General features: G+C 43.4%; 1 protein-coding gene and 1 non-coding gene across 2 annotated transcripts in view; both read left to right on the plus strand.

Moving 5' to 3' along the window:
• INO80 (INO80 complex ATPase subunit) overlaps positions 1–12,412 on the plus strand; it is a 112,744-nt gene that overhangs the window by 50,844 nt on the left and 49,488 nt on the right. The window contains exons 22-23 of the mRNA XM_049781433.1: positions 2,085–2,178; positions 3,629–3,797. Coding sequence (XP_049637390.1) covers positions 2,085–2,178; positions 3,629–3,797 — 263 coding nt within the window. The remainder of the gene's footprint in view (positions 1–2,084; positions 2,179–3,628; positions 3,798–12,412) is intronic.
• LOC126021751 (U6 spliceosomal RNA) lies at positions 8,284–8,390 on the plus strand. Its single transcript, XR_007500228.1, has one exon. It is a non-coding gene; the product is annotated as a U6 spliceosomal RNA (small nuclear RNA).

The raw sequence follows: 12,412 nt of genomic DNA on the forward strand, positions 1-12,412 counted from the left end.
TGTTATGGCAAAGTTTCAGAATCTGTCTTTGCTTTTCAATTTTCTTTTTTGACAAAAGGGAAAGCAACTAGTCAAGAATTAAAAAACCAGGGCCAGAGGGATAGCACAGCGGTGTTTGCCTTGCAAGCAGCTGATCCAGGACCTAAGGTGGTTGGTTTGAATCCTGGCGTCCCATATGGTCCCCCGTGCCTGCCAGGAGCTATTTCTGAGCATATAGCCAGGAGTAACCCCTGAGCACCGCCCGGTGTGGCCCAAAAAAAAAAACAAAAATAAAAAAGAATTTAAAAACGCAGGAGCTGGAGAATAGCACAGCCGTAGGACGTTTGCCTTGCATGCCACCGACCCGGAAGGGACCCAGTTCAATTCCTGCCATCCCATATGGTCCCCCAGCCTGCCAGAGGGATTTCTGAAAGCAGAGCCAGGAGTAGCCCCTGAGTGCCACTGGGTGTGGCCCAAAAACCAGTCAATCGATTAATAAAGTTAAAAAAACTAATAGAATTTAAAAAACCTGGCCCGGAGAGAGAGCACAGCGGCGTTTGCCTTGCAAGCAGCCGATCCAGGACCAAAGGAGGTTGGTTCGAATCCCGGTGTCCCACATGGTCCCCCATGCCTACCAGGAGCTATTTCTGAGCAGACAGCCAGGAATAACCCCTGAGCACTGCTGGGTGTGGCCCCCCCCCCAAAAAAAAAGAATTAAAAAAAAAAAAAAACCAATGATGGGGGCCAGAGAGATAGCATAGAGGCAGTGTGTTTGCCTTGCATGCAGAAGGACGGTGGTTTGAATCCCAGCATCCCATATGGTCCCCTGAGCCTGCCTGGAGCGATTTCTGAGTGTAGAGTCAGGAGTGTCCCCTGAGCGTTGCCGGTGTAACCCAAAAAAACAAAACAAAAAAAGACATTTGTAGGTGTGACCCAAAAAACAAAAATAACTAGAGAATACAGGAGTTAAAGAGCTTGCAGTTAACCTTAGTTAGATCTCCATGTATTGTCTTATCTGAACACTACCAGGAGTGATCTCTGCCTCTGCTGGAATCAAAGAGATAATGCAATGTATATAATACAGTGCTTTTCTTACATGACCCTGACCCCTGTTCAATTCTCAGGATTGCATATGATACCCCACGGACTACCAGAGGTCACTCTAGAGCACAAGCTAGGAATAGCCCCTGGGAATCGAAAGGGTGTGTGTATAGGCCCATCTCCAAATTGCTCCCTCCACAAAAAAGTAATTTAAGAGTCTGCTCCACTTTGGCTCATATATGCCATACCTCATAGATCTGTCCCTTTTAAAATGTAATAATACAAAGCTAGGAACGTGTTGCATTAAATAATTAACGATGGTGGTGGATGGAGGTGGATGGATGGAGGGATCTTTCTCTGCCACCCCATTTAGCTGGCGGATCCCAGGTTTAGGTGAAAGGCGGAATCAGACTCATCCAGAGACAGGCATCAGGAAGCATCAACTTTATTCATGCCCTATTCACCACATGTGTGTGGCCTATATCATAACCTTTCAAGCACAGCCATTAGCTAGCCCTGCATCTTAACTCCTTTCAGCCATCTTCCCTTTGACCTCCATGCTGGCCAAAGACCAAAAGGGCAGAAACGCTAATCCCCTGGGTCAAAGGCCTTATATAACCTTTCAAGACCACTCCCCGGAATCGGAGGGTCTCAGGTAGTTACACCTAAATCCAGGGTGGAGTTAATCTCCCCCTTCTCTGAAATGTTTTTTCTCTGAAATATGTTTTTCATGGAGATGCCCCCAGGTTTCTTCCCAGATTCTACTTGACTGTACTCCATTTTCACTCCCACCCATCCCTAGTACTGCAACCATGTCACCACACACGACTGGGTCTGGGCATTAAACCATAATGCCTACGAAGCTGGGCCAAGTATTCTCAGGCCCCAGACACCCTGAACACTGTTGGGGAGCCCCCCATCCAAGAAAAATAGAACGCTGTAACTTCTATTAAGGTGTCGGAATTTTTTTGATTTCTAAGTGAAAAATTCATCAATTTAACAGGTTTTTATAAAGTATCTCTAAACTTGTTAATTAGTTTTAACTTTGTCCATTGATATCCCAGGTGTTAATGAAGAAAGTTGTTTCTCTTTTCTTCGCTTTATTGATGTTTCACCATCAGAAATGGCAAATCTTATGCTTCAGGGACTTTTGGCCAGGTAAGAAATTTGCTCTTTAATTTGAGGAGTTGGGAATAAAGAGGGATAGAGGTTAAACTGTGAAATTAACAATTTAGCCTTAGATCTTAGCCTCATATTTTTTCTGTTAAAATTTTAAAAATTGGATGGCAGAGCAATAATACAGTAGGGCATTTGCTTTGCACACAGCCAATCTGATTTGGTTCCTAACATATCTGAGCACTGCCAGGAATAATCCCTGAGGAGTAAGGAATAATCCCAGAGTATCCCCAGGCATGGCCCAACCGCCCCCCCAATAAATAAAATAATTTTTAATTTGGAGGCTGGAGTGATAGCATGGAGGTAGGGCATTTGCCTTGCGTGCAGAAGGTCAGTGGTTCGAATTCTGGCATCCCAGATGGTCCCTTGAGCCTGCCGAGAGCGATTTCTGAGCATAGGCCCAGGAGTAATCCCTGAGTGTTGCCAGGTGTGACCCAAAAACAACAAAAAAAAGTTTTGTTTTGTTTTGTTTTTTTTTTTTAATTTTAATGGAGATCATAATTTTAAAACCACTTGGTAATTTTTATTTTTTGTTTGTTTGGGCCACACCTGGCTGCACTCAGGTTACTCCTGGCTCTGCACTCAGAAATTACTCCTGGCAGGCTCGAGGGACTATATGGGGTGCCGGGGATAGAATGTGGGTCCATCCCAGGTTGGCCTTGATTAAATAAATGGCTGAGAGTTTATTTAGTGAACAGTTATTGTAGATGTGCTGCTTTAAGTGTTCTGGGAAATTGGCTGTATGGTCTTACTCTACTAAATGACTTTCTTCTTTATATTTCTGTAATGCAGTGATTATCATTAGAAAAAACTTTTTTTTTTTTTAGTTTTTTGTTTATTGGGGATGTTTTTTGGTGACGCTCAGGGTTATTCTTGGCTCTGCACTCAGAAATTACTCCTGGCAGATTCGGGACAAATTGAGCTACATGCAAGGCAAACGCCCTATTGCTGTTTTATCGCTCCAGCCTAAAAGCTTTCTTTCTAATAGGATTTTTTACTATAGAATTTTGGGGGTAAATTTGAGTATTATACAAAAAGAAGTTTTACATACTTTTCATAGAAGTAGAAACGATAAAAGAGAATTTTGGGAACAAAACTATGAAATGATATTTTAAGTAAAAAAAGAATTGTTTCAGAAATGTTCAGGATTTGGCCAGAATTTTAGAACTATGGGTTGGGCACTTGTCATGTACATGGCCAATCTGGTTTTGATCTCCAGCATCACATATGATCCTTAAGCTTGCCAGGAGTGATCCGTTAAACCCTGGGCATCATTGAGTGTGGCCCAACCCCATCACCAACATCAGTTTTAAATGTACAGTATTTACAAAAGAGACATGATACTGAGAGAGACATGGATGCCCACTGCTTTGAATGAACCATGAGCCTTCCTGAAGCACTGAATAAGCATGTCTGCTGTGGTTTGTTTCAGATGGTTAGCTCTTTTCCTGACTCTGAAAGCCTCCTACAGGCTCCATCAGCTGAGATCGTGGGGAGAGCCAGAAGAAAATCACCAGAGATATCTCAGAAACAAGGATTTCCTTCTTGGGGTTAATTTTCCACTTTCCTTTCCTAATCTTTGTAGCTGCCCTTTGTTAAAGGTAAGCAATTATTGCATTGTCCATTACCCTTGAAGTACTCTCCCTTTCCTTTTCTTTAAATAGTAAAGTAAGCAAAAGTATCTGATATCAAAAAGTTCTCAGATGTGGACTCAGTCTATTGATTTAAATCTTCTTTATGTATGTAACTTCATAGAAAATTTGTGGCATTAGTGTTTTAATATACATATGTATGTTATTATGGAGGACATAGATCTTAAATGTGTAATTCTGTGAATCTATCTGTGGATAAACTAATTGGATAGTCACCTAAATTGAGTTACTGTTGTACTGAAACATGTCTAGTACCCATAATAATGCAACCAAGAGTTATACTACTGTAGTTCTTATTAAAATATAGATTATTTTTGCCTGTTTTTGAATTTAATGTAAATGAATTGACCACTCTATTCTTTTATGACCGCTTCTATTTATTATGTCCCTGAAATTCATCCATGTTGCCTTATATTATTCTTTTTCATGATGTGAAACTTCTTAATTGACAACAGTTGATTTTTCTTTTTTTTATTGTTGGTGAATATTTATATGGCTTGTTTTGGGGACTATTAAGAATAGAAATGCTGGGGCCGGCGAGATTAGAATGGAGGTAAGGCATTTGCCTTTCATGCAGAAGGTCGGTGGTTCGAATCCCATCATCCCATATGGTCCCCTGAGCCTGCCAGGAGCAATTTCTGAGCATAGAGCCAGGAGTAACCCCTGAGCACTGCCGGGTGTGACCCAAAAACAAAAACAAAAAAAAGAATAGAAATGCTATGTATATTCTTATACATGTCTTCTGATGAATGAGGAAACTAACTTCTTGGGAAGGAGAGATAGCTCAGTGGACTGAATGTTTGCTTTGCCTATTAGATACCTAGGTTTGATCTACTTCATGGACCCTGAGAACAGAGCCAGGAGTGAACAAAGAACTAAAAGATTAAAAAATATCAACAGCGGGCCTGGAGAGATAGCACAGCGGTGTTTGTCTTGCAAGCAGCCAATCCAGGACCAAAGGTGGTTGGTTCGAATCCCGGTGTCCCATATGGTCCCCTGTGCCTGCCAGGAGCTATTTCTGAGCAGACAGCCAGGAGTAACCCCTGAGCACCACCGGGTGTGGCCCAAAAAACCAAAAAAAAAAAAAAAAAAAAAAAAATCAACAGCAAGCCACTTCTAATCACCACTAGGTGTGAGTTTAAAGTTAGGAGTAATCCTGATCATCTCTGTGAGTGTGGCCCCAAAAGCTGGTATACAGTAAACAAACAACTTCTGACACTGGAGTGATCTTTAAGCTGGTAGGGTGCTTGTTTTGTACTCAGCCAACCAGGCTTCAATCTGTGGTATTCCATTTGGTCACCCAAGCACGGTCAGGAGTAAGCCCTGAGCATCTTCAGGTATGGCCCAATAACAACATCATAATCATCATGATAATCAGTGGCATAGGGCGTAGGGCATCTGCCTTGCCAGCGCTAGCCTAGGACAGACCGAAGTTCGATCCCTTGGTGTCACATATGGTCCCCCAAGTCAGGAGCAAATTCTGAGAGCATAGCCAGGAGTAACCCCTGAGCGTCAATGGGTATGGCCCAAAACTAAACAAACAAAAAAACCCAAATTAATAAATAAATACTGGGGCCAGAGAATTGTATGTATAGTGCCTTGCCACTCCTGGTTCGACCTTGGAACCACTTATGGTACCACAGCATTATGTAATGTTGATTTAAGACACAATTAGTTTTTTATTAGGCTGGTTGTATTTTTCTTTTTTTTTTTTTTTTTTTTTTTTTTGGTTTTTGGGCCACACCCGGTAACGCTCAGGGGTTACTCCTGGCTATGCGCTCAGAGGTCGCTCCTGGCTTGGGGGACCATATGGGACGCCGGGGGATCGAACCGCGGTCCGTCTCCTAGGCTAGCGCAGGTAAGGCAGGCACCTTACCTCCAGCGCCACCGCCCGGCCCCGGTTGTATTTTTCTTAAGAGATTTGTAGTTGGGGCCAGAGAGATAGCTTGGAGTTAAGGCGTATGCCTTGCATGCAGAAGGATGGTGCTTCGAATCCTGGCATCCTATATAGTCTCTATAGAGCCAGGAGTAACCTCTGAGTGCTGCCGGGTGTAACCCAAAAAACAAAACAAAACAAAAAAAGAGATTTGTAGTTATTTGTGTATTGTACTTGACTTTTAGTTTGCTTTTTCACTGTTTTTTAAGTTAGCTGTTTTAAGTGCCCTGTTGAAGTCTTTGCCTATATCAAGGTTTTGTAGATAATCTTTTTTTTGTCTTAGAAAAGGTTTTCGTGGGTGGGGTTATGTTGTCACTTTCACATATACAAAAAACTGGGAGACATTTTTTATGCCTGGGAGGGTTTTTTTGTTTAAATGCATAGATACATTGTGTGTGTGTTTAAATATATTGTGTGCGTGTGTATAAAGACTTGTCTTTTAAATTTTTTAATTTTGGGCCACACCCAGTGATACTCAGGGGTTTCTCCTGGTTATGTGCTCAGAAATGCTCCTGGCAGGCATGGGGGACCATATGGGCATGCCAGGGGATCAAACCTCAGTCCATCCTGGGTCAGCCGCCTGCAAGGCAAATGCCATACCATTGTGCCACCAATCCAGTCCTCTTTTTTTTTTTTTTTTTTTGGTTTTTGGTTTTTGGGTTACACCCGGCGGTGCTCAGGGGTTATTCCTGGCTCCATGCTCAGAAATTGCTCCTGGCAGGCACGGGGGACCATATGGGACGCCGGGATTCGAACTGATGACCTTCTGCATGAAAGGCAAATGCCTTACCTCCATGCTATCTCTCCGGCCCCTCCAGTCCTCTTTTTTAAACACACAGATATATCTATGCATTCACCCAGCTTGCTTTATTGAAGTGAATGGCCTTATTGGCTGTTTTTACTTACTGATGAACAAACGGCTTTACTCACATGACTTTTTCTCACTGTTCTGCTTCATTAGTCCCATTTGTTCTTGAACTGGTACAAATCTAAATTTACCATATAGGTAGGGAAATGTGGTTGGAGACTAGTTTGATTATTGTTAGTCTTCAGTTGTTTTTGTCTGTATTTGAATTGGAAACAAGAAACATTTCTTGATAAGAATAGGTTAATGTGGGCCCGGAGAGATAGCACAGCGGCTTTTGCCTTGCAAGCCAGGACCAAAGGTGGTTGGTTCGAATCCCGGTGTCCCATATGGTCCCCCGTGCCTGCCAGGAGCTATTTCTGAGCACACAGCCAGGAGTAACCCCTGAGCACCGCTGGGTGTGACCCAAAAACCAAAAACAAAACAAAAAAAAGAATAGGTTAATGTCTGGAAATCATTTTTTGGGCGGGAGGGGGTTGAGGGGGCCACATCTGGTAGCACTCTACACTCAGAAATCACTCCTGGCAGGCTCAAGAGACCATATGGGATGCTGGGATTCGAACCATCATCCTTCTGTATGCAAGACAAACACTCTATCTCCATGCTGTCTCTCTGGCCCCAATGTCTGGAAATCTTTAATGTTTGTTTGGTTGTTTGTTTTTGGGTCACACCTGGCAGCGCTCAGGGGTTACTCCTGGTTTTGTGCTCAGAAATCGCCCTTGGCAGGCACAGGGCTACCATATGGGATGCCGGGACTCAAACCACCGTCCTTCTGCATGCAAGGCAAATGCCCTACTGCTGTGCTATCTCTCTGGCCCCAAATGTCTGGAAATCTTAAGAGTACTCAAGAGTACAGTTTTGTGAGTGTTAGCCCTTAGAGTTTATTAATACCTACAATAGGTAATGATTAAATTACCCTACAACCCAGCACCTTCATTTAAACATTTAAAAAGGGCCAGAGAGATAGTACAATGAATAGTATGTTTGCCTTCCATGCAGACAACCTAGGTTTGATCCTAGCTTCCCATATTATCCCCCAGGAATAATTTCTGAGTGCAGAGCCAGGAGTAACCCCCAAGCATCACTTGAGTGTGGCCCAAACACCAAAAGTAAACACTTAACATTTCTATTAATTTCTGCTAGTTAGGAACTTGAGCTGTTTGTGTAGATGATCTGGCTTAGAAAATGTCATGAAGTTTCAGTCCAGCTGACAGCTAGAGTTACAGTTATCTGGAAGATTGACTGAAGCCACAGGATCTGCTTCCAGGGTAATTCACTTACATGTGGATGCTAGCTGTTGGCTGGATGCCTATTTCCTTGCTATTTGAACTTTTTGAGGGTCCTGTTAAAATGTTACTCATGAGGCCCGGTGTGATAGCACAGTGGTAAGGTGTTTGCTTGCACGCTGGTGACCCATTTTGGGCCCAGGTTCAATCTCTGACATCTCATATAGTACCCCGAGCCTGCCAGGAGTGATTTCTGAGCACAGAGCCAGGAGTAACTCCTGAATGCCACTAAGTGTGACCCCCCTTCCAAAAAAATGTTACTCATAGGAAAGCAGCTACCTCCTCCTGAGACAGAGATTCAAGACAGGACAAATAGGAGCCTCACCACCTTAAGAGTCACTTAGTCTAGTGCTTGCTTCGACAGCACATATACTAAAATTGGAACGATACAGAGAAGATGAGCATGGTTCCTGTGCTAAAAGTCACTCAGTCTACGGGAGAGGGACTATTGTTTGTTGTATCTTAAAAAGCACCACACAGTTGCCATTGACTTGTGATATGAGCAATTATACTCATTAGATAAAGTGACATGGGGGCCTTTGTAATTGGGGCCGAAAAGACCACTTCATCCTTTCTGCATGGTTTCAGCATTAGGAAGGAAGTGGGGAGGAGAGGCGGAGGGAGGGCCAAAGAGATAGCAAATCAATAGGGCCAGCCTAGGCTGCCAGAAGTAACCCAAGTGCCGCTGGGTGTGGGGAGGGACTGAGGGAGGAAAAGAAAAGAAAGAAGATAGACAGACACTCTCTTATTGTGGGGCCAGTGGCTTTATGTTAATTACTTTGTTATAAAGTTTGCTTGGTATTTTGGTGTTTTAAGGCCACACCAGATATTCTGGGCTTACTACTGTTGCTGAACTAAAGGATTACTCGGGGCATTGTCTTGCATGCAGCTGATTTGGGTTCAATCCCCAGCATCCCATATGGTCCCCTGAGCCTACCAGGGGTAATTTCTGAGTACAGAGCCAGGAGTAACTCCTAAACTCTGGCAGGTGTGCCTCCTCCCCCCCCCCACCCCCAAATAATCTTAGTACGGTAGGGTGTTGGCCTTGCTTGAGACTTTTTCCTGGTTTTGATCCCCAGCATCCCATAGGTCCCCCATGTACCACCAGGAATAATTACTGAGTGCAGAGCCAGATATAATCCTTGAGCACCTCAGAATATGACCAATAACAAACAAAAAAAAACAGTTTTTTTAAATCAGGAGAGAGAAAAGTAACAGCATGCATAGAAATGAACATATTTTTCCAGTGAGGGGAGGATCCTAAAATACTATATACCGCATTATTCTGTATCTTGCATTTATATATAAGTTACCAGCTTAGTTCTTATTTTTGTTTGCTTTTGGGTTTTTTTTTTTTTTTTTTTTGGTTTTTTGGGTCACACCCGTTTGACGCTCAGGGGTTACTCCTGGCTATGTGCTCAGAAATCGCCCCTGGCTTGGGGGGACCATATGGGACGCCGGGGGATCGAACCGCGGTCCTTCCTTGGCTAGCGCTTGCAAGGCAGACACCTTACCTCCAGCGCCACCTACCCGGCCCCAAAGTTTTTTTTTTTTTTTGGTTTTTGGGCCACACCCGGTAACGCTCAGGGGTTACTCTTGGCTATGTGCTCAGAAGTTGCTCCTGGCTTGGGGGACCATATGGGACACCGGGGGATCGAACTGCGGTCCTTCCAAGGCTAACGCAGGAAAGGCAGGCACCTTACCTTTAGCGCCACCGCCCGGCCCCTGCTTTTGGGTTTTTTTGGCCATACCCAGTGATGCTCACTGGTTACTCCTAGCTATGTGCTCAAAAATTGCTCCTGGCTTGGGGCACCATATGGGACACTGGGGGATCAAACCACAGTCCTTCCTTGGTTAGCACTGGCAAGGCAAACACCTTACCTCTCTGTGCCACCACTCCAGCCCCCAACTTAATTCTTATTCTCAAAACAATGCTGAAGGTATACTACTTCTGCAACTCTTGTTTATTTGCTCTTGTGGTTCAGGGAGGTATATTGCTCTTATTTTATTCTCCAATTTCTTTTTTTTAATTATCTTTATTTAAACACCGTGATTACAAATATAATTGTAGTTGTATGATTACAGTCATGTAAAGAACACCCCCCTTCACCAGTGCAGGATTCCCACCACCAATTTCCCAGATCTACCTACTCCCCACCCCACCCACACCTGTACTCGAGACAGGCTTTCTTTTTCTCTCATTCATTCACATTGTTATGATAGTTTTCAGTGTAGTTATTTCTCTAACTGCACTAATCACTCTATGTGGTGAGCTTCATATCATTAGCTGCACCTACATGGGAGGATGGGGGAAAATAAGGGTTGGGACTGAGGCAGTAAAATATTAGAAATGAGCTTTGTAGGGCAGTATCAAGGTCCCAATACAAGATGGATATTGTGGATATATTAGAATATATGCACACAATACTATGAATATGAAAACAAAGAGAAAAAATTTCCACTGTCCCAACATAAACCAGTGCTAGAACAGCCTGCCCTCCTCCCAGAGCGCATTCCCATTAGTGTAGGGAGAGATAGGGGGAAAGCCTGTTGACCCCTATAGAGTCCACTTAGACCGGTGCCCAGGGAAAGACTGAAGTCCAGGGGAGAAAAACCCTATACTTGGCAAGAGCTGGTCTCCAGAATCAAGGACTAAATTGGAAGCCAGATGTCTGCTCGCCCTCCTCCCCATGCACCTACCCCCTGGAGTACGGAGGGAGGGGGGAACCTGAGAACCACTAAGAGTCCACCTGAACCCACTTCTGGCCATCTGAGCTGGCACCCAGGGAAGGCCTGGAGTCAGGGGAAAAAGACAAGGACGGCTGGGGGCCTGCCAAGCCTCCCAGCACTCCCCAGGCTAGGGAGAAAGGTTCTGGTATGGGGCCTCCCCAAACCCCATACCTGGGAAGAGCTGGTCTCCAGAATAAACAGGGGCAATTTTTGAGCGCTTAGACAGGAGTAACCCCTGAGCATCAAATGGGTGTGGCCCGGAAAAAAAATAAAAAGAAAGAAATTTAGGGGGCATTCTTTTTGTTTGTTTTATTTTTGTTTTTTTTTGGGGGGGGGTTGGTTTTTTTTGAGTCACACCCAGCATCGCTCAGGGGTTACTCCTGGCTCTATGCTTAGAAATGGCTCCTGGCAGGCTCAGGGGACCATATGGGATGCCAGAATTCGAACCACCAACCTTCTGCATGAAAGGCAAACACCTTACCTCCATGCTATCTCTCCGGCCCCCTTAGGTGGCATTCTTTAGAGAAACCTGAGAAAGAAGAAACAAGGAAAAATGCCAAAATTAAAAACTATTTTACAATTTTTTTTGGGGGGGCCACACCTGGTGATGCTCAGGGGTTACTCCTGGCCTTGTGCTCAGAAATTGCTCCTGGCTTGGGGAACCAAATGGGACGCCAGGAATTGAACCCAGGTTTGTCCTGGGTCAGCTGCGTACCTTGCAAATGTCTTGGTTCAATCCTTGGCACCACACTTGGTCTCCTGAGCACATCTAGGTGTAGCCTTAAAAAGGAGAAAAAAAAAAAAGCAGACTTCTTACTTGAATCTGAAGATAGCTCAAAGAGCTGGAGCCACATAAGTATGCAGAAAGGATCCCATATTTCATCCTACTTGCTCCCCTGAGCCCAATGGGAGTAATCCCTGAACAGTCAGGTGTGACCCCCAAATGAACGAAAATCTGTTACTTTCTGTGAATGTTCATCTGGTATTTCCTTGTGATACTTATAGAAAATCCAGCATGACTTTCTTTGTCTACTTAATTTATTTGTGTTCAACCTACTTACTGATACAGAATCTCAGGAATAAATGGTTTGATTTGGTATTTTGGGGGTTTGCACCACATTCAGCACTTGGTCCTGGTGGGGCTTAGGGAACTCTGGGTGGTGCTGGGGATCTCACCCAGGTCATCCCTGTGTAAAAGCAACTTACTATCTCTCTGGCCCAATTGAGAGCGATTTAGAATTTGAAGTTCAAGTGAGACAAAACCATCTAAAAAAATAAAAAATGTAATTTTAAAAGAGATATATGCGTAAATTTTAAACAGTTACTTATTAAATGCTAGAAAGCTTTGGCTTCCTAATTCTCATTGAAGAAGAATCTCCAAACAGGAAGCTTCCCAGAACTCTTCTACTACATATTAACTTACAGCTATGGTATCTCTATCCATCATTATTTCCTGAGATGGTGAGAACTGCCAACACCTTTGTGGAAAATTCTGGGATGCCATTGTTTTCTGAGTTTTTCTTTATTTTATTTTCCCCCTTTTTGTTTGGTCACTTAAAATATCTTTGGAAATAGAATCTATGTGTTCTAGCAGTTGATCTATAAACACCATGCCCTTTGCGACCTTTTCTCTATATCTAAGTTTATTGTGTTCCTTAACAACAAAAGAAGAAATTTTGATTTCTTAATTTTTACATTATAGAATCCTAACTCCTAGAATTCTTTTAATTTTTAATTTGAAGATCAA

This window comes from Suncus etruscus, chromosome 10, assembly GCF_024139225.1.
Source record: "Suncus etruscus isolate mSunEtr1 chromosome 10, mSunEtr1.pri.cur, whole genome shotgun sequence".
In the NCBI taxonomy this organism is placed as follows: Eukaryota; Metazoa; Chordata; class Mammalia; order Eulipotyphla; family Soricidae; genus Suncus; species Suncus etruscus.